General features: G+C 37.4%; 1 protein-coding gene across 2 annotated transcripts in view; it reads left to right on the top strand.

The window, feature by feature from the left end:
* The window catches only part of CPD (carboxypeptidase D), a 72,300-nt gene that overhangs the window by 14,607 nt on the left and 34,291 nt on the right, over positions 1-23,402 (top strand). For both annotated transcript variants that reach the window (XM_017542036.2, XM_017542035.2), the window contains exons 3-8: positions 12,347-12,489; positions 13,166-13,335; positions 14,159-14,508; positions 14,988-15,179; positions 18,286-18,453; positions 22,721-22,830. In XM_017542036.2, coding sequence (XP_017397525.1) covers positions 12,347-12,489; positions 13,166-13,335; positions 14,159-14,508; positions 14,988-15,179; positions 18,286-18,453; positions 22,721-22,830 — 1,133 coding nt within the window. The remainder of the gene's footprint in view (positions 1-12,346; positions 12,490-13,165; positions 13,336-14,158; positions 14,509-14,987; positions 15,180-18,285; positions 18,454-22,720; positions 22,831-23,402) is intronic.

Consider the following 23,402-nt stretch of genomic DNA (forward strand, 5'->3'; position numbering starts at 1 on the left):
GTCCAAAAAAAAAAAAAAGCTTATAACGAAGGTTCATAGATCAAGTCTAATACTTCTTAGCATGGCAACAAAGATCTCACAGTCTGACGCAAGCCTATAATTTTAGCCTTAGCTGCTACCTCTCCTCTGCCACCAGACTACTTGTCCTTCCCAAATGTGAACCTTCTTCACATGTTAGGTTATTCTCTGTCTGAAATGATTTTCACCAGCTTAGCTGTAATCTCTTCTGAAACCTCTCCTGTAATAACTGTCACTATCCTACCTTCGAGAGCTTATTGTTTATACAGTATCATCAGTATATTACTTACCCACTTATGTTAATAGTTTTTTTGTGTGTGTTTCCTCTTAGTGTGTGAATTCTTTGATGATAAGGACAGTGCAGTGCTATGCATTTTGGAGTTATCTTTGTGCAAAATGTATTGGCAGGAAAGAGTCCTAGAGGAGGGAAAACTAGAGGGGTTTTTACATTCATCTTTAATGAGGTCTCTTTGGAGATAAGGGCTTTACCTAGAGAGCATGTAGGGGAATGAAAAGGGAATCTAAAATATATAAGAAAGTATGCAAGAAGAATTGCAGAATGGATCATTATTTAAATGGTAGAACAGAATGTCAAGGAGAGGATGTTAAAGATATGACTTCAAGGATTTTGTATCTGGATAAGAAAAAATGGGAGTGGAAAAAACTAATTGGATGGTGGGGATTGAGAGAGAGAAAGGAGAGAGAGAGCAAAAGAGAGAGACTCGTGTGTGTGTGTGTGTGTGTGTGTGTGTGTGTGTGTGTGTGTGTGTCTTCAGGTGAAAGAGTAGTGAAAACTGAAAATATTAATAGTATTTAATTTACTAGTCACAAGTACCCAATGGGAAGTTAGGAAATAGGTTCTAGAGCTTGGGAGAGAGGTCAAGATGAGAAAGAGATTTAGGAGTTCTCAGACATTTGGAAAGCATATGGCAGTGTACATGATTTTTAAAATTGAATTGATAGTGTTTCCTGGCATAATTTAATTGCGTGGAGCTAGAAGTTCAACCAGAACATATATATAAATGAACAGATGGGTGCTTTTTTTAACCTCCAAACGGTATGCATTTTGTACTGGGATGTTTTCCTTAAGGAATGCCAACAATTAAGACATTAATTCTCAGCTTGATCATATTTTAAAGGTACAGTTGATAATCAAATGTGCATTAGTAAAGTGCTTTTGGTCTTATCTGATCTTGCACATTAAAGAGCTGGTTGACGCTTTTTCTTCCCTTTATTTTCTCTTTTAAAATCTGAGTGCTACCAAACTTAAAAGGAAAGCAAAAAGGTAAAACAATACTTGAAACAATATTTGCTTGGAGTCATGAGTTGACTTTAGTAAATTGAAACATAACCTAATATAAAGGCTGACCTTTAGGAGCAGTGCAGTTGTGTACTTTATAACGTGCTAATAGGCCTACATGAAGGTTGAGAACCTACCACTGCTTTAGGATTTGGCCCCCCAGTCTTTAGATCTAATGTGTATAAATTGGATGTACTTTTTTCTTTTCCTTTTATCCTGTTTAACTCAGGTAGTAGAGAATGGGAGAGTATAATTTTAAAAAAAAGTTCAAAAAAAAAATACAGTTCAAAGAGCTGTGTGGGAGACAGTGTTAACCAAGTTCGACAAAAATAAAAACAGATTCAGGACTGTGTAATTTAGTTTAATTCTGTAGAATCATATCATTAGCAAATATATATTCAGTGGGAGTGGTGAAGGAAATAGATTTTCAAAAGATAAGTTGCTCAGAGTACAAAGACCGGGTTCAGTTACTAAGAACTTGATCAACATGAACTTGAATTTTAAAATTAGGAATTTGGGTAATTTTTTTAAGGGCAACCTCTGATTGTCCCATTCACTTGGCCCAGATTTTCCACCTAAATTTTTTTATGAACATTATGCTCATTAGTTTTTAAAAATGTCTCAGAGAATACAAAGTTATCACTTGATAACTCACTTGTCTGTAAAAAATTGTTCAGAATATTCAAAGTTATGAGAGAATTTCTCACTATCCTTTGAAGTAGTTTTAATAAAGTAATATCATTAAGCTCCAAATCGAAATATAGGGTAGAAATTATCTATTTTCTAAGACTTTAAAATGCTTTTCCTATTTAAAAAAACACATTATAGTTTTCCTGTAAAAGATTAATAGGGTTCTTGTGTAGTGCAGCTTGGTACTTTATGGTTGGCCTGCAGAGGCAAGGGAAAAAACAAAGCAAAAAAACCTGCTGTGTTTAAGTCTTAACACTGAAGCATTGACTGTGTTTTTTTCTTTTGGCTTTCTGTTTGAGACAGAAGAATCTTTAGTATCTTTGAAAGAAGGATTGAATTTATTAGTCTCCCCTCTCCTTTAACACTAGATCTTTCTGTAGTGAAAACGATGATGAGAGACTTGTTTCCCAATAAAGATAGATTATCTTAAAACATATGAAGATTAGTTGCATGACAAATCGATTCAAAGAGTTTAATGGAAATGATCACTTGATCAGAAGATTTAGCTACCCATAACAGTTAGCATTGGTATTGATGAGAATTTGCAGTAATACTAGACAGATTCCTAGTGGTTACACTTTGAGTCTTGCTCTTTGATACTGGTAAATGAATGATAGGTTTCTTTCTTCCTTTCCTTTCCTTCTTTTTTTTTTTTTTTTTTTTTTTGAGACAGAGTTTTGCCATGTTGCCCAGGATGGTCTAAAACTCCTGGGTTCAAGTGATCCACCCGCCTCAGTCTCCTGAGTGCCTGGGACTACAGGCATGCGCCACAAGGTCTGGCTAATTTTTTTTGTATTTTTTGGCAGAGGCAGGGTTTCACTATGTTGGCCAGGCTGGTCTCGAACTCCTGACCTCAAGTGATCCGCCCACCTCGGCCTCTCAAAGTGGTGGGATTATAGGCATGAGCCACCGTGCCCAGCCAAGAATGATAGGTTTCATTATACATTGTATTCAGTTTTTTCAGAGCATAGAAAAGTACATTAAAAGGTAGGTTTATAAGCAAATTGTATACCTTTTGACTTCTTGTCAATTCTCCCCTTTGAGTGGAAGAAATACTCTAAGTCAGTGATTTTCAAGCTGAGGCACATTTGGGGAGAGTAGGGAGCCTGGGAGGCAGAGATTGCAGTGAGCCACAATCAGTCCAGCATAGGCAACAGAGCCAGAACCTGCCTCAAAAAAACCATCATCATAATAATATAAGCCACGACTGCACCACTGCACTCCAGCCTGGGCAACAGAGCCAGACCCTGTCTCAAAATAAGAACAAGAATAATAAAGAAGAAGGAGCAGCTGCAGCAATAAAATAAAAAGCCTTGAAAGTGGCCATAGGAAAATAATGTGTGTATAAAGGGGAAGAAAAATTCAAATGATGAATTTCTCAGCAAAAGCCATTAGAGGCAGAAGGTAATGACACTAAATTATTAAAGGACTCTGAAAAACAAACAGCTGAAAAACAAATAGCTAAAAAACAAACAGCAAAAACAACAAACTACCAACCCACAACCCAGAGTTTTATATCCAATAAAAATGTCCTTCAAGAATGATGGCAAAATACACATTCTCAGAAATGGAAAACTAAGAGAATCCATTATAAGCATACTCGCTTTAAAAGAAATCCTAAAGAAAGTTCTTCAGGCAGAAGAGAAATGATACCACAGAGAGACTTAGAACTTCAGGAATGAAGGAAAAGCAACATAAATGGTAAATATAATTAGCTATTTTTCCCCCCCTTAAGTCCCTTAGAATGTGTATGACAGTTGAAAGTAAAAACTATAACATTGTTTAGTGGGGCTTTCAATACAGCATGTATACATAAGTCAAGTACAACAAAAAAGGGGAGGATAAAGGGTATGGTATGTAGGTTTGTACATTCCTCTTGGAAGTGAAACATTAATTTTAGGTAGAACTGTGAAAAGATAAGTATGTAAATTGCATTTACTAGAGCGACTAACCAGTACAGTTAAAAACACAATTCCATAAAAGGCAGGAAAAGGGAAGCAGTGGGATTACAATGAGAGGGACAAACAGAAAAATAATTAGAAAGTAGACCTAAATCCAAACATATCAATAATTATATTCAGTGTAAATGGTGCAAACACACCAACTAAAAGACAGGAATTGTAAACCTGAATTAAAAACAAGACCCAACTCTATGCCATCTATGCAACTACAAGTAACTCTATTTATTTAGTTAATTTTTATTTATTTTTTTGAGATGGAATCTTACTCTGTCACCCAGATTTTGGAGTGCAGTGGTGCGATCTCAGCTCACTGTAACCTCTGCTTCTGGGTTCCTAAGTGTTCTCCTGCCTCAGCCTCCCAAGTAGCTAGGACTGTAGGTGCCCACCACCATACCCAGCTAATTTTTGTATTTTTAGTAGAGACAGGGTTTCACCATGTTGGCCAGGCTGTTCTTGAACTCCTGACCTCAAGTGATCCACCTGCGTTGGCCCCCCAAAGTGCTGGGATGATAGGCGTGAGCCACGGCACCAGGCCAGAAACTCACGTTAATGATATGGCAAGTTAAAAGAATGGAAAAAAAATACGCCATACACACACACAAACCAAAAGAACAATGGAGTGGCTATGTGACTATCAGGTAAAACAGACATCAGAGCAAGGAAAAATGCCAGAGATAAAGAGAAACATAATGATAAAAGGGTAGATTCACCAAGATGACATAATTCTAGATAATTAAGATAGCTATTAAATTTTGCGTATGCAAAAAACTTAGATTAGTTTACATTTACATGGCCCTGAAATTGTTATTTTTATGTGTTCTCTGTTTTGTTTCCTCACCAGGACTCTAAACTCTGGATGGAAATATATCTCTTGTTTATAATTCCCAATAATCTTAGTATAATGCCTTACACACATTGACCATTGCATTGTGACCAATGTAGTGGTAAAAATTGGAACATATTTTTAATAAATATTATGTAAAATGAATAGCATGTGTGTGTTTACGTGTATATGTACAAGTGAAAGTTACCATAGATGATTATAGGTCAGCAATGACTAAAGGTGACTAATATCACCTAATGACTAAATATGGTTTGGTAGGGATAGGAAAATCAGCATCTTACCTATTTCCTGCCAGACCCAAGGGAGTAAGAGGAAGCTAAAATATTGCCTTGTCCTAGGAGACAAGGTTAAGACCAAGTTACTAGGCTTATGGTGATCATAAACCTGCATATATTCTGAGAAGACAAAGTCTATTTGACATCCCCACATGGATTCAATGGGCATTTCAAACTTAATGCATTAAAAACAAACATCTTAATTTCTCACTGCTCCAACCTCCTTTCATTCAACATATATTTGTTGAAGAGATACTGTGTGCCAGGTACTGTTATAGTGCTTGGAATGTCCATCAATGGGCATAACAAAGATCCCTGCCCTTGTGTTATAATCTGGCAGGGAGAAACAGGCAGTAGACAATAAACATAATAGGTAAATTGTTAAGTGTTGTAGAAAAAAGAACAAGGTAGAAAAAGCACTGATGCCAGTACCAGTACCAATAACACTGCCAGTGCCAGCACCAGTGGTGGCTTCAGTGCTGGTACCAGCCTGACAGCCACTCTCATGTTTGGGCTCTTTGCTGGCCTTGGTGCAGCTGGTGCCAGCACCAGCGGCAACTCTGGTTCCTGTGGTTTCTCCTACAAGTGAAATTTCAGATATTGTTAATCCTGCCAGTCTTTCTCTTCAAACCAGGGTGTATCCTCAGAATCCTACTCAACACAGCACTCTAGGCAGCCACTATCAGTCAATTGAAGTTGACAGTCTGCGTTAAATCTATTTGCCATTTCAAAAAAAAGAAAGAAAGAAAAAGGGTAAGAGTAACTGGGAGTGCTGGTAGATGGGCTTAGGGATAGTGATGGAGGAATGTAAGTAGCAACTTCAAATGGGGAGGTCAGGATAACCTGATGTCAGAATGACCTGACTTCATTGTCATATTGAAATTAGAGCAAAGAGCCAGAGTTGAGGAAGTTAGTCAAGTAGTCCTTACTACTATCTAGGGGAAGAGCATTCCAGGCAAACGGAACAAGTAGAGCAAAGTCAGGAGGTACTTAGAGTATCCAGTGAACAGCAAGGAGGCCATGTGTCTGGTGCAGAGCCAGTGATGGGGAGAGTATAAAAGAAGGTTTAGGAAGGAAGGCTGAGTGATGGAGGTCAAATCATATAGGGCCTGGGGCCACAGAAAAGACTTTGAATTTTAGTCTGAGTGAAATACAGGGAGTCACTGAACTGTTTTGAACAGAGAAATAAACATCTGACTTGCATTTTAACAGAATTACTCTGGCAACTCTGTTGAGCAAAGAATATAGAAGGGCAAGGGCAGAAATGGGAACCTGTTAAGGGTGATTGCAGAAATACATGCAGAGAAATGACAGTGGCTTGTACAAGGCCACAGCAATGGAGATGAGGAGAAATCTATGGATTCTGAATATATTTTGAAATTAGAGTTGGCATGGTTTTCTGACATTTTGGATGTAAAATGTGAATCCAAGGCTTTTTGCCTGAGCAACTATTTAATAGAAGGATGGAAGTGGCATTAACTTCAGTGGGAAAGACTGTGGGTGCAGCGGGTTTGGAGAAGATGAGTAGTTGAGTTTTGGATATGTTAAATCTGTGATAACCAAGTAAAGATTTTGAATAGGCAGTTGGATGTACAAGTTTGGAGTCTGGGAAGAAGTCCAGGCTAGAGGTAGAAATTTGAGATCATATTTAAAACCATGGGTCTGTATGAGTTTCATTATACCAAGGAAATAAGTAGTAAGAGAAGAGGACCAAGGGCAGAGCCTTAGGGATGCCACATCTGTTGCCTTTGTTCTCTTTCATCTTTTCAGTAAGTGGCACCACTAACTCCTTGATTTCTCAAGCCTAGAATCTGGAAGTCATCCTTGATTTCTTCCTTCTACAACCAGATCTGTCCTCTTTGTCTCTACTACTACCAACCTAGTCCAAGTCACCATTATCTTCTAATTCATCTCCATGCTTCCCCTTTTGCCCCCCTCCAGTCATTTTGCATCCCGCAGTCAGAATGATCTTGACAGAAGGAAGGTAATTCCAGCTGTATCACACCTCTGTGCAAAGCCTGCCAGTGTTCTGCACAGCAAATGTTGTGAAAGAATATTCTGACTCACAAATCAGTGTGAAATATTGTCAAACGTGAAACGAGTGAAAAGGCAGCCTACAAAATGGAAAAAAATATTTTTGCCCTAATTAAATATTAACCCCCTAAAAAGGGTTAATATCTAGAATATACAAAGAACTCCCACAACTCAACAACAAAAAACAAATAATCTAATTTAAAAATGGGCAAAGGACTGAAATGTACATTTCTCTAGAGGAGAATGGCCAACAAACATTGAAAAGATGCTCAACATCACAAATTATCGCATACCCATGTTCATTGCAGCATTATCCACAATTACCAAGAGCTGGAAGCAACTAAGTGTCAATTGACAGATGAATGGATAAAGAAAAGTTTATATATATAAAAAATGGAAACTTATTCAGCCTTAAAAAAAGAAGGAAATCCTGTCATATGTGAAAATATAGAGGAATCTTAAGGATATTACACTAGGTGAAATAAGCCACAAAGAAAAAATACTGCATAATTCCACTTATATGAGATATCTGAAGTAGTCAAACTCTTAGAAAGTAGAAAGGTGATTACCAGGAGCTGGGAAGAGAGTTGTGGAAAAGGGAAGTTGTTTAATGGGTATGGAGCTTCATTTTTGCGAGATGAAAATGTCCTAGAGCTCTATTGCACAACAATGTGAATATAGTTAACATAATTGTACTGTACATGCAAAAATGGTTACTGTGGTGAATTTTGCACTATGTTCTTTAGTGCCATAAAACAAAAACAAAATCCCTCCAGTGCTTCCTACCGCACTTGGAGTAAAATCCCAAACTCCTTACCCTAGCTGCCAAAGCCCTTTATGATCTTGTCTTTCCAGAATCCATCAAACTCTTCTTGTGCCATTCTCCCCTTGTCTGTTATTGTCCAGCCATAGTAGCTTTCTTTCTATTCCTTACACTCACCAAACTTTTTCCTCTGCCTTTGGAATGTTCTTCCCGCTGACTTTTACGAGGCTGGCTGCATCTTGTTTTTCAGATCTTGACTTAACATACCTCCTCACAAAGCCTTTCTTTTTTTTTTTGAGATGGAGTTTTGCTCTTGTTGCCCAGGCTGGAGTGCAATGGTGTGATCTTGGCTTACCGCAACCTCCACCTCCTGGATTCAAACCATTCTCCTGCCTCAGCCTCCCAAGTAGCTGGGATTACAGGTGTAATTTTTGTATTTTAGTAGAGACGGGGTTCCGGAGTTTCACCATGTTGGTCAGGCTGGTCTTGAATTCCTGACCTCGTGATCTGCCCACCTCAGCCTCCCAAAGTGCTGGGATTATAGGCGTGAGCCACCACGCCCGGCCCTCACAAAGCCTTTTTATGACTACCTGGTTGCCACCAGTCACTAGCTATATCACATCACTCTACTTAAATTTTCTGCCTAGCATTTCCTACTGACTGATATTTTTCTTATTTATCTTTATTTACTGTCTGCTTCCCCTATATAAGAATTTTGTAAGTTTTTTAAATTTTAGAATTTAACTTTTTAAAATTTAAATTCTCGTAAAAGAATGTTGTAAGAAAGCAGGGACCTTGTCTGTTTTGTTCGTCACCATACCTCCAAGCACCTAGAATAGTGCCTGGCATATAGTAGGTGCTCATTAAATATTTGCTGAATGAAAACTGAAGTTCCTAATTTTAAATGATTATTTCTTGAAGAGGACTGCTCTTTTGCCCAAGCTCCAGACCTCTCTTTTTGGATTCCTTCTTGGGTATTTCTATCTAAATATTCTGCTAATACCTCAAATTCAACATGCCCCTCTCCACTCAGTTACTCTTCCAGATCTTATTTTTTCTCTGTTAATGGCATCATTATTAGCCCAATTGATCAGGCCAGAGGTCTTCTTTGATTCCTTTTTCTCTCAATTCCCACCATCTATCAGATCCTGTCAGTATCCTATCTCACATCTTTCCCTTCTCTTCCACACAGTTGCCACCACATCATTTTAGGCCTAATTACTTTTTACTTGGATCATTGTAAGAAACCATCTAACTGGGCTTTTTGCTTCCAATCCCCCATGCCTTTCCAGACTGTACTATCTATCTTCTATACATATTGCTACTTTTCTGTTCAAAACTAACAAATAAAATGCTATTTTTTTATGCCTTGGAAAGCCAAGGAAACCTTTATCCTCAGCCTCCTTTAGACCCCACTTACCTTTCCAGCCTCACCCTTCATGACACCCCTGCAGCTCTGTGCTCCTGCTCTAATACAATGGCTTTATCGGTCTCACAGCTGGTGGTCAGCATACACCAGCAGCCTCCACCTTTACAAATCCATTTCCCCTGACTCCAGTGCTCCTGGACCCCCACATCCCTTTTGCTGACTCATAGTTTTAAGATCTAACTAAAAAACTGCCTCCCCCAAGAAGCCTTCATAAATCTTCCCTCAACTCCAAAATTGAAATTAGTGGCATAGACCCATAATATCTCTATTATTAATAATATTTTTTTTCTTTTTTTTTTCCAAGACAGGATCTTACTTTGTTACCCAGGCTGGAATGCAGTGGTGCAATCTTGGCTCACTGCAGTCTTGACCTCCTGGGCTCAAGCGATCCTCCCACTTCAGCCTCCTGAGTAGCTATAACTACAGGTGTGTGCCACCATGCCTGGCTAATATTTTGTGTGTTTTTTGTAGAGACGGTTTTACCACATTGTCTAGGCTGGTCTTGAACTCCTGAGCTCAAGCAATCCACCTCAGCCTCCCAAAGTGCTAGGATTACAGGCATGAGCCACCTCACCCAGCCTATTATTTTTTTAACTGTGGTAAAGTATACATAATATAAAATTTACCATTGTAACTGTTTTTAACTGTACAACTCCCTGGCATTAAGTACATTTACATTGTTGTACAACATTCACCACTGTCCTCTACTACTATATTTAATTATTTATGGTTGTAGTTGTCCCCTCCTCTGATTGGAAACAAACGCTTGGCATTATTTATAAGTGCTCGAATTAACATGGATGAACAAGAATATAATCAGATCATCTCCTTTATGTATCCTGAGATTAGACAGCACATCACCAGCATCCTTGTAATCCTGCTTGGTAACTTTAGGATTGTGTTCCGTTTTCTTCTTTGTACTTCTTATTCAAAATGGCATTGGTTAGAGTTCACAGAGTCCTGGATTTTTAAAGGTTCTTTGCCCAATTTCTTCTTTACTGGTTTTTGATGCTTTACACTTAACCTAGCTTTTTTGTCTTACCGATATCTGTTCTATAAATATGCCAATGAAATGGAGCATATTGTATTAGGTAAGGTGTGCTTATTTCAAGAACTACATGTGTTTCAAAGCACATAATGAAACTTCAGCAAAAATGAGGTTAAGAGTTTAGTCTCCAGTAATATTGCTGCAATTTTATTTTTGTCGGGTTTTGTTATTTTTGCTATATTGTTTGTTTTTCTTCAATGTTTGTTTTTTATTTATTTTTTATTGTTATTATACTTTAAGTTCTGGGGTACATGTATGGATCTTGCAGGATTGTTACATAGGTATACACATGCCATGGTGGTTTACTGCCTCCATCCCCCACCAGCTACATTAGGTATTTCTCCTAATGTTCTCCCTCCCCAACCTCCCCACCACCTGCTATCCCTCCCCTAGCCCCCTTCTTCAATGTTTTATAAGCCCCTGTTCTTTGATGAACTCCTAATAAGCTGTGCTTTAAACTATGACATTGACCTTTCTCCAGAAACAGGTTTCAGAATTGTCTTTTTCATGTTCTCTCCCTGCCTTTTCTCTTATAATCAAATGAGCATGTTTTTGTTTTTATTTTGGAGACGGTCTCGATCTATTGCCCAGGCTGGAGTGCAGTGGCACTATCTATGTTCATTGCAACCTCTGCCTCCCAGGTTCAAGCGATTCTCCTGCCTCAGTCTCCTGAGTAGCTGGGACTACAGGCACGTGCCACCACACTCAGCTAATTATTTGTATTTTTAGTAGAGACAGGGTTTCACCATGTTGCCCAGGCTAGTCTCAAACTCCTGAGGTCAGGTAATCCGCCTGCCTCCGCCTCACAAAGTGCTGGAATTACAGGCATGAGCTATTGCACCCCACCCAAATTAATATGTATTTTTAAACATCATAGAATGCGAGAGTTGGAAGGTTCTTTTGTGATCATCTAACATTCACTTTGCATATAAATAAATAAATACCCATGTTAATGCCAAGGGGTTCTCATCCAGTAAGTGGCAGAAGAATCTATGATGCAGGGATATCTGTTGGTGCTGTCAATGAAAGGGAAGTTATTCTCCCTCCTGATCTGAAGGATCCTGTGTCACATCATCTGAAATGCACTGGGGGTTGAGGAAAGATGACCCACAAAATCCACATTTGTACTTTGCAAGAGCAAGGTGAGATCATAGAAAAGTAACACCCCCTCCTGTCTCCACTTTTTAGTCTTTATCCACTAAAAACAAGATGTGAGAAAATCAAGTGACAAGAATGATAGGGTAATAGGTTTTCAACAAAATTAGTGTGTGGGCTTATATAGGTATAAAAATGGTGAAAGTGGTAGACCATGGATGCTTATTCCCTTTTAAGTTCCATCTTTCATTTACACATTTTGAAAGAATTTTTTGTGTGTTATTTTCCCCTGATTTGTGTAGCTGTGCCACCCTAAATGCAGACTTTCTTTTTGTTCTTGCCACCTTCTTGATAAAGGGAAGTACAGTTAGAATTGTAGATACTTAGTAATGCTTCGACATCAATATCCTTCACAACTTTGACATGTGTACCCTTTATTATCATTCTGTTAGAAATCTTAACTTCTTTGTGCCCCACTTTCCATGTCTGTAAAATGGATGAAATAGTAATACCTGCCTCATATAATTGCCATAAAGATTAAATGCTAATACACATAAAGCTCTTAGAACAGGTCTGGTATATAGTAAACACTCAAATGTAGAGCTATTATCGTTATTGTTACTGGTATTAACTGATATAGTCATACTTTTCATAACTGTTCATCCTATCAATAAAATGTATTTTTTCACTATATATTCTTTTTCAACATATATTCCTTTTAACCTTCCTTCTTAGCCTCCACTATAATTCAAATGCCTTCTCCAATTTCAAACAATTTAATGAAAATAAAATTTATACATGCAGAGATGGCTGATTTAATTTCTTCAGTTTTTTGGAGGGTAGAATTCTTTTCCTTCTGAGAGTAAACTTATTTTTTTCCATGTTATAGGTGGTATGCAAGATTACAATTATGTATGGGCCAACTGCTTTGAGATCACATTAGAACTGTCTTGTTGCAAGTACCCACCTGCTTCACAGCTTCTACAGGAATGGGAGAACAATCGTGAGTCTTTGATCACATTGATTGAAAAGGTAAAAGTAGATGACTGGAAGGTTGGGGTATAGAAACAGGATTAAATAAGGGAGAAATTTGGATGCATGTGAATGACAATCTATACAGTATTAGATATCCTTTATCTGTTTTTATTATTTAAGATTATAAATTATCTTTAAAGATTATTAGATTATAATCTATTAAAACATGTTCTAGCTCTGCTTCCCCTCCCCCTTACCCCTAGCTCTCTGCTCCATAGGGCTTCCTTTGCTTGTCTTGGGACACTTACACAAACTGAAATAATTAGCCAAATTTGTGTTGTTAAGTTCTTACAATGTCATGTGATCATATTTGCTAGTGAGCCTTTACTTCTATATGAACCATGGACATCAGTTTAATTTAAACATCACACAGACTAATAGAGCAATTGGATACACCAGCAATTATACCTTGTTGAGAAAATTAGAAGTCTGGCTTTGAGGAGAGGGAATTTCAAAAGCACCTTACTAGTGTAGAGTTCAGATACATATGACTTAAGTTTAAGGATTTAATACTTCTATCTGTATTTTATTTAAACTCAAGGAATTGAAAATGTTTTGGAGAGAGAGAAAAGTAACCTTATTTTTTAGAAATTCTAGTATCAGTGCAGAGAGCGGTTATGCCCTCTTGCCTTCCAAATTCATGGTCTCTGAACTTGGATTCTTATCTTCTTAGGCTCACATTGGAGTTAAAGGATTTGTTAAAGATTCAGTAACAGGATCTGGTTTGGAGAATGCAACCATCTCAGTGGCTGGTATTAATCATAATATCACAACAGGCAGATTTGGTGATTTCCACCGATTACTTGTTCCTGGAACTTACAACCTTACAGTAGTTTTAACTGGGTAAGAATTTAAACTATGTAGATTCTTAGTTAAAATGTCAAGTCTCTGTTTTATATCTAAGACAGAAATATAATCTAGTATATGTTATTTATTTTTTGTGGCTTTTATTTTTCTTTATTTTCTGATTTTTCTCCTTTTATAATAAGAAAATACTGTTATGGAGTTTTTTGCCACATAGTCTAAAATAGTACAATGGGATGTGAAGCATAGTTGTAGCATTAGAGGAAGGACAATTTTTAAAACTTGAAAAGATATTCAGCTATGTAAAGCATTACCTTAAAGCTAACTGAATACCAGAGTAGGAGAAACCCAGGGCTCTGTAAATGACATTTTGAATAACTGTCTTATCAGCTTTCTAATCTATTAAATGAGTGGTTTCCCACCTCCCCTGGAAAGCTTTCTGGAAGCTCACTTTGATAAGGATTTAATTGATAACCTTTAATCTTGAACTTTCCTACTTGAGAAAGAAGTTGGAATGTCAGTTTGATAAGACGCTGCAAATAATTGTATAATTTATCATTTCTTTGAGTACTATAGCAGTGGTTACATTGGGGTAACAATCTTTCAACATGCTCTTTCCTTTAAATGTAATTTTTTTTGGTATACATTCTAGTGTGTGGTATTTGAGAAGATTTGGTAAGAGAAATAGTTCTTCTGGGGCTCTTTATGAGATAGTCTTAAAAGTCTTAAATTTGCACATCTCTAGTTTGAATTTTGATAGATCACTAAGTATAAGAGGATGAAAAGGCTACTGTGCTTTTATAATGTTAAAGCATTGTATGTCTTAACTATAAACCATTTACTTTTTCAAATTTTTTTTCAGGTATATGCCATTGACTGTTACTAATATAGTGGTGAAAGAAGGACCAGCCACAGAGGTGGATTTTTCCCTTAGGCCATCTGTAACTTCAGTAATCCCTGACACAACTGAGGCTGTAGCAACTGCTAGCACAGTTGCTATACCTAATATTCCTTCTGGAACATCATCCTCCTACCAGCCAATTCAGCCAAAGGACTTTCACCACCACCATTTCCCTGATATGGAAATCTTCTTGAGAAGGTTTGCCAATGAATATCCTAACATTACTCGGCTTTATTCGTTGGGAAAATCTGTAGAGTCAAGAGAACTTTATGTGATGGAGATATCTGATAATCCAGGTGTCCATGAACCAGGTAATTGGTATGGTCTTACACATAATTGCAGTAGTGCCTCTCAAAGCCATGTTCAATATTGCCATGTTTCATCCAGAAAAGTCACCTATGGTATGTATAACTGGTATTAAGAAAACCTAACTAAAATTAGAAGAAAGAAAAAAAGAAAATGTAACCAATCTTTTCCCAGAAAAGAAGGAAATCCTTTTGCTAACCCATATTAGGCATGATATTTAAAACATGCGTAGATTAGATTTATTCTGCTAATAGTGTTATTTCTTTATATTATATGGCATATATATGCTTTGAGCCTGCTCAGACATATGTATTAGTAAGAAAGTTGCTTTATAAGATGTTTCTGAAGGTTTTTTTCTGCCTCCTTTGCCAAAAATACATGTTTAAAAAAATTTTTAGTCCACGATTTATATAAGTTGGGGAAAAAAAAAAAGAGTCCATGATGATTAAAAAGGAAAAAAGTCTTCCATGTAATTTGTTTTCAGGTGAACCAGAATTTAAGTACATTGGAAATATGCATGGAAACGAAGTGGTTGGAAGAGAACTGCTGTTGAACCTCATCGAATACCTTTGTAAGAACTTTGGAACAGACCCTGAAGTCACAGATTTGGTTCGTAGCACTAGAATTCACCTTATGCCATCCATGAATCCTGATGGGTATGAAAAGTCCCAGGAAGGTAAAGAATAGCTATTAATGCTTAATCTTTCGATCACCATATAGCATGATTATTTTGATATAGAAGAGAATTTGAACTGGTTCTTTTGGAATTTCTTCTTGTTTTTTTCCTTATAATTTATGATTGATTTTAGCTCTTATATTCTTATGAGATGATCTGGCCCACTCAACAACTAGGTGATCAAATTTATACTTTTAATGGAGTTTTTCACTTGGTAATGGCTCTTATTTACTTGAAATAGAGTATAAGATTTTTACAAATTGTTTCATTTTGGCAATAGTTCTGTCAACAAAGAGTCAAACTCTGTAAAATGTTTGGAGAGATGTATTCTGAGCCAAATATGAGTGACCATAGCCCATGACACAGCCCTCAGACCTTCAGGACATCTGCCCAGGATGGCCAGGGAGCAGCTTGGTTTTATACATTTTAGGGAGACGTGAGACGTCAATCAGATACATTTAAGATATACATTGTTTTGGTCCTAAAAGGGCCAGGGTTGAAAGAGTTATTATCAATTGAAAGGAATGTCTAGGTTAGGAAACAGGTTGTAGTTACCTAAGTTTTATCATGCAGATGAAGCCTCCAGGTAGCAGGCTTGAGAGAGAACAGATTGCAAATGTTTCTTATCAGACTTAAGGTCTGTGTTGGTATTAAATGCTGATTGGTTTTTCCTGATTTCCAGAAGGGAGGAGGTGTAATAAGACATGTCTGACCCCCACTTCCCGTCATGGCCTGAACCAGTCTTTCATGTTAACTTTGGAGTGCCCTGGCCAAGAGGAGGGAATCTATTCAGATGGTTGGGCAGGGCCTTAGAATTTTGTTTTAGGTTTACAGTTCTTATTAAATCATTATTTTGGGAATCTTATTTCATAAGTGAAAAATCAAACCAGATATCTCTCAAAGCCAGCAACTCTGTTTTGGCTCTCAGTTCTACTCTCTGTGCATATTCCAGACCTGCTAATTTATTGACTTCCCATTTCTTTCCCTTCTCTGGGAAGCCCATCTTTCCTGGGTGTTATAGTATGTGCTGGGACAATAGACTGACACATGCCACCTTATGCACAGCACTAGGGGAGTGAGAATTCATCTTTTCCCAGCCCGTGATTTTTTCTAGGCAATGATATCTATCAGTAGAATAGGCACCACAGTGTGATATGGAGCCTCATGACTTATTACTAGCACTGCCCTGACTATTGGGAGGATCAGTTGGTCATTAGTACCCAGAAGCGCTCTTGAACAATAGGCACAAGATCTTCCAGGTTTTTTTTTTTTTTCAGGTTTTCCCCCCTAATGTCCTCATTCTTTATCAGTGCCACAAATCCCTCCTACACACTCCCCAGACCTTTCTGAAAGGTAGAACTAATTACGCTAGTGAGTCCTCCAGTTTTCTTCAATCTCTTGCAATTTTTCTCATTATAATGACAATAGTAAGGCTCCCACTCCCTATTAAAGTGGAATATGCACAGTTAAGCTTAAATTGAACTTTTTCCTCCATCAAGTTAAACTTCCAACTTTGTTCTTGGCTACCTTTACCTTTTTGTGATCACTTTAATGTGAGCATATCACAATTTTCTTCTTTTCATTTGGTGTATTTCTTACAATGTCTTAGTGAGCTTCATACAAGTACAGAGAGAAGTGTAGAGTTCCTGGCCAGATGCAGTGGCTCATGCCTGTAATCCCAGCACTTTGGTAGGCCGAGGTGGGTGGATCATTTGAGGTCAGGAGTTTAAGACCAGCCTGGCCAACATGGTAAAACCCTGTTTCTACTAAAAATACAAAAAATTAGCTGGATATGGTAGCACACACCTGTAATTCCAGCTACTCAGGAGGCTGAGGCACAAGAATTGCTTGAACCTGGGAGGTGGAGGTTGCAGTGAGTCAAGATCATGCCATTGCACTCTAGCCTGGGCAACAGGGCGAGACTTCATCTCAAAAAAAGAAAAATTGTAATGCCTTACAGATTCTTCCTGCCTGTTGCACAGGCAAAACAGTTCACTGAGACCATAGTATCACAGTAAAGAGACAGTTGAATTAACGCAAGGCCAGCCACACAGGAGAGCTGGAGTTATCACTCAAGTCAGTCTCCCCAACGGCTCAGAGGTTATGGTTTTTCCAAGACAGTTTGGTGGGCAAGGTGCTAGAGAATGGGATGATTGGTTGGCGATGAAATCATAGGGATGTGGAAAACAGTCCTCACGTGCTGAGTCACCATCTGGTTGGGAGCCACAGGACCAGCTGAGTCACAAGTCGCTGGTCTGGGTGGTATCAGCTGGTTGTCAGAAATGCAAAAGTCTGAAAAACATCTAAAAAGGCCAATCTTAGGTTCTGCAATAGGGATGTTATCTACAGGAGCAATTGGGAGAGTTACAAATCTTCTAACTTCCGAAACGATGGCTGGTTGTACTTTAATTACACATACATATTAGCCAATTTTGGCCCTCTTATAGTCCCAACCGTGTGGCCTTTCATTATTTTTACAAAAGTAGTTTCATTTTGGGAAAGGCTATTATCATTCTTGCTTTAAGATTAAACTGTAAGCTAAATTCCTCCCAAAGTTAGCTTGGCCTATGCCCAGGAATGACCAAGGACAGCTTGGAGGTTAGAAGCAAGGTAGAGTCCGGGCATTGTGGCTCAATCCTATAATCCTAGCACTTTGGGAGGCCAAGGTGGGCGGATCACCTGATGTCAGGAGTTCAAGACCAGCCTGGCCAACATGGTAAAACACCGTCTCTACTAAAAAATACAAAAATTAGCCGGGCATGATGGCCGGTGCTTGTAATCCCAGCTACTCAGGAGGCTGAGACGGGAGAATCACTTGAACCTGGGAGACAGTGGTTGCAGTGAGCTGAGATTATGTCACTTCACTCCAGCCTGGGTGGCTGAGTGAGACCCTGTTTCAAAAAAAAGAATCAAGGTAGAGTAAACTATGTCAGATTTCTCTTACTGAATAATTTTGCAAAGACAGTTTCATAATCACAGGCGATTGATAATAGTGAAGCCTGATATGTTCACATTTGCCTTGAGTTAAAATATCTGAAGTAGTACGTGTTGGAATAAGATATAAGCGAACATGGCTTAAATTTGAATCCTTTATCATATCATACAGGAGATTCAATAAGTGTAATTGGCAGAAACAACAGCAACAACTTTGACTTGAACAGAAATTTCCCAGACCAATTTGTTCAAATCACAGATCCTACCCAACCAGAAACTATTGCTGTAATGAGCTGGATGAAGTCCTATCCATTTGTACTTTCAGCAAACCTGCATGGAGGTATGGCAACTTTATATTCTAGTAATTAGTTCTTGTTGAGTGCATTTGGAAATCCTGGTGGAATTTTATCAGTTTGTAGTGTTATGCTTTCTTAAAATGAGTATCCTGTTACTGCTTTTATGGCAAATAACAATAAAGGTCTTTTCTCATTACTTTTTCAGCCAGTGTCCTGGTTGTTTCTTTCCTCCTTGTTTCTCCCTTTTTTTTCCTCCTCTTGTCTTCTCCTTCTACCTCCATCTCTTCTCTCCACCCCTTTCTCCTCTCTTTTCTCACGTACTGCTTCTCTCTCCCTCCTATCTCCTCTCCTCTTTCTTCTCTGTCTTTTTTTTCTCCTCTCCTCGCCCTCTTCTCTGTCTCTCCCCTTACTCTGCTTCTTCCTTCTCCTCTTCTCTTTTTCTCATAGTTCTTCAGGTATTTTGTATTTATCCCTCACACTGGGAACTTGATAACATGCTCTCTGTCATTCATAAAAGTTGATCCGAATGTTTAGTTCTGCTTTCTCCCTGAAGGTTCATAAACTCTTTTATGTAAATTTAAATTTTGATACGCTCTTACTGATATGTCTACTGATATCAAAATTTAGATTTTGATACTCTCTTTTACTTGGCATATGCTTAACTGCAGCAGAATGACCACATTCTCATGTAGTACCTGAGCTTATATACATCCAAATAATTTAGCAGGGATGATCGGTTGAATAGGATGAGAGGTCAAGATTAAAAATCATCACAACGTCCAACTAAGATTGTGAATAAGAGTGAAGGTATCAGTACCCAAGAGAACCAAAATGTGTCCACACATAAACTCACTTGAACAAAATGTTCATTCATTTAATGTACAATGCTAATGTGTATGAATGTTCAGTGTATACGAATGTTCATTCAGGATTACTCACAATAATGAAAATGCAGAAACAACCCAAACAACCATCATCTGATAAATGGATAAATAAAATGTGGTCTACCCTTACAATGAATATTATTTGGCATGAAAAGGAATCAAGTGCTGATATATGCTACGACATATATTCTTGAAACCTTATGCTAAGTGACAACAGCCAGTCATAAGAGACCACATATTGTATGATTATTATTTCTTTTTTTCTTTATCAAGTTAATAATTATATTTTTATGAAATGTTCAGAATAGGCATATCCATAGAGACAGAAAGTAGATTAGTGATTGGATTGGGCTGGAGTGAAGAGTGGTAAGAGGTGATGAGGGAGTGATGGGTTTTAGGGTTTCTTTTTGGAGTTATGAAAATGTTCTATAACTAGATAGTGATAGTGGTTGTACACCCCTGTGAATATAAACAACTTTAAATGGGTGAATTGTATGGTATTTGAATTATATCAGTAAAACTACTAAAAAAAAAAAAGTGACAAATATTAACACCAGGGACGGGGGGAAGAAATTTAGTGTCAACATTTATTGGAACATCCAGAAGTATGAGACTTCATGGCATTAGAGTAGGCTGCCATTTTAGAATGATAGTACATACTGATGGATATTTAGATTTAGGAAGTTAATTGAGATTCTCCAAAAAATGCTTTGAAAGATTGCCAATAGTAGAAAAAAGTGCTTCTACAGGTGGTAATCATATATTGTTCTCAAAGAGCCAAATAAGAATTATGAAGTTATACCCTGGTTGGCAAAATAAATTTTTTGCTTTGTTTTTTTATATTTTATATGTTAAATGCTATGTTTGGTAGAAGACACTTTTTATTTAGAGCTTTAATATTCTCAGAATAAATCACACATCATGTTGGCTAAATCTGAAAAGTTAATAATAGTTACATGCCTTTGAAAATAAGTCACAGATGTACAGATGTGGTATCAAGACCTTGGCATGCTGAGAGGCGGGAATCTTCAGCCATGCAAACATCTTTGTTTCCATGACATATTTTGTTTTCTCATCTTAAAATCTTTATTTAAATGGAGTTTAAAATCTTGGCAAAGCAATTTAAAGGAGAATTTCTTTGCTGTTGTATAGGAGTAGAAAACCTCATAGATTCTGCAGCTAGAGCTTGAGAATTAAGCTAACAAAAGGCAGATTAAAAGGAAAAAGCATATAAATTTTATTTGATATTAATATTTGTATGTGACACAGGCAACAGGCGGTGGGGGAGTTCATAGGAAAGACATGAAACCCTCAAAAAGGCAGTAAGTGTTGAGGACTTAGTGCTCTTATAACAAAGGGTAATACCTTGTGGAAAAGTGACTACACAAAGGAAGGGGTTTAAACTTTTAGGGGTGGTAAATTGTAGGAAAGTGACTAGGAAATATGTGGGGGAAACTACTGAAAGATGAGGGTTCTTTTACCAAGGTTTGTTTGTGTCAGCTCATCTTGGCATTGACTATCCCATTTTTGATGGTACCAAGAAGGTAACTTTCTCACAGGAAATTTATGCCCTAATTTTAGGTAGAAATGGGGAGGGTAGATAGCCTTTCCTGCATGTGCTGTTTCTCAGTTGCCTTCAGCTTTAAATAATTAATATGCTAAAGAGTCATATTCTAAGGCAGCATATTCTGATTCCCTTCACTGCCAACTTTATAATTTAGAAGGATCTTGAAAGATTATAGGGGAAAACAATATTCTTTTTCATAAATTTTCAAAAATTTTGGTACTAATTTTTTTATTGAGGTGAAGTTTACATAATTCCAGTGGCATTTAGTGCATTTACAGTGTTTTGCAACTGCCCCCTCTATCTTGTTCCAAAACATTTTTATCTCCCCAAAAGGATACCCTACACCCATTTAACAGCGACTCCCCATCCGCTTCTTCCCTCAACTCCTGGTAACCACCAATCTTTGTTCTGTCTTTAGGGATGTACCTGTTCTGGATATTTCATAGATATGGAATCATATAACATGTGACCTTTCGTGTCTGGCTTCTTTAGCATAGTGTTTTCTAGGTTCATTCGTGTTGTAGCATATATCAGTACTTCATTACTTTCTATGGCTGAATAATGGTTCATTGTATATACATGTGCATATATCAGTATCACATTTTCTTTATCCATTTACTTACTAATAGACATTTGAGTTGTTTCTACTTTTTGACTACAAAATGAAAAATGCTTCTGTGCCCATTAGCATTCAAATATCTATTTGAATCCGTTTTCCTTTCCCCATCCCGGCAACCCTTGTTTTGAAACCTAGTCTTACTCTGTCACCCAGGCTGGAGTGTAAGTGGTGTGATCATGGCTCACTGCAGCCTCAAACTCCTGAGCTCAGACAGCCCTCCCACGTCAGCCTCCCAAGTAGCTGGAACTGCAGGCATACACCATCACACCTGGCTTATTTTTAATTTTTTATAGAGACAGGGTCTCTCAGTGTTGCCAAGGCTGATCTTGAACTCCTGGGCTCAAGCAATCCAACCACCTTGGCCTCCCACAAAATGCTGAGATTATAGGCATGAGCCACCGTACCCAGCCCCTGTATTCAGTTCTTTTGTTTATACACCTAGGAGTGGAATTGTCATATGATAATTCCGTGTTAAGCTTTTTGAGGAATTGCCAAACTGTTTTCCACAGCAGCTGGATTATTTTACATTCCCGCCAGCAATGTTTGAGATTCCAGTTTCTTCATATACTTGCCAAGAGTTATTATTTTCTACTTTTATTATAGCCATCCTAGTGGTTGAGAAGTGGTACCTCATTTTGGTGTTGGTGTGCATTTCCCTGATAGCTAATGATGCTGAGCATCTTTTCATGAGCTTCTTGGCCATTTATATATCTTCTTTGGAAAAATATCTGTTCAAGTCCTTTGCCCAATTTTTAATTAAGTTTTTGTCTTTGTTATTTAAGAGTTTTAAAATATATTCTAGATACTGGACCCTTATCAAATAACTGGCTTGCAAATTATTTTCCCCCATTCTGTAGGTTATCTTTTCTCTTTCTTAATTATGTCCTTCATGTGTAGAAGTTTTTGATTTTGATGCAGTCCAATTTATCTGTTTTTTTAATTTTGTTGCTAGTTCTTTTTATATTGATGCTAATTTTATTTTGAGGTAGACTTTGATAGAAGTACTATAAATCTTTTATGCCTTTTTTGGCTTTAGAAAATTAGCCATTTGAAAGATATTTTCTCTATTCACTTTGATTTTCTATTGGAGAAATTAGTATATTTTCCATTTCTATTGAGGAAATCCTGCTTGGCAAATTTTATTGTTTTCCCTTCTCTGGCAGTATTCTGAAAAGCTTACTTTATGTTACTGATGCATCTTGAACAGACAACTTGATGCATTTTCCTCTTTTCCCTTATAGGTTCTTTGGTGGTTAACTACCCTTTTGATGATGATGAACGAGGAGTTGCCACGTATAGTAAATCACCAGATGATGCTGTGTTTCAACAAATAGCACTTTCTTATTCCAAGGTAGGCTTGTATTTGAATATAAGATGCCATAAAATTAATTCTTTCATCAAAAAAATATGCTTTAAAGTTCTGCAACACTCAGGTCAAGTGCTTCCTTTGTTAAGAAAGCATGACTTGTTCAGCTGTTTCCAAAAAACAGCTTTTTCTCCTATTTCCTACATCAGTTTTGAATATACTACACATCTTTCTCCATTGGCCTTTTACGTATGGTTTTAGCACAGTACCTGAAACATAGCATATCAGTTTATTTCATTTGACAAATAAGTTATAAGCCATGTAAAGTAGACCAAAACAGGGGCTTAATGAATTATAGCTCTGGAGCCAAGAAGTTTTGTCCACCGCCTGTTTTTGTAAATAAAATTCTATTGACAGACAGCTACAGCTATATTTTTATATACTGTGTGTGTCTGCTTTCTCCTTCAACATTTGAAAGTCAGTATAATTTACTATATTAACAAACTAAAGAAGAAAGACCCTGTAATCATCTTAATAGATGCAAAGAGCAGAGTTGAGTAGTTGCAACAAAGACTTTTGGATCTAAAAAGTCTAAAATATTTGCTGTCTGGTTCTTT

Source organism: Cebus imitator, unplaced genomic scaffold (genome assembly GCF_001604975.1).
Source record: "Cebus imitator isolate Cc_AM_T3 unplaced genomic scaffold, Cebus_imitator-1.0 Scaffold140, whole genome shotgun sequence".
NCBI classification, from domain to species: domain Eukaryota; kingdom Metazoa; phylum Chordata; class Mammalia; order Primates; family Cebidae; genus Cebus; species Cebus imitator.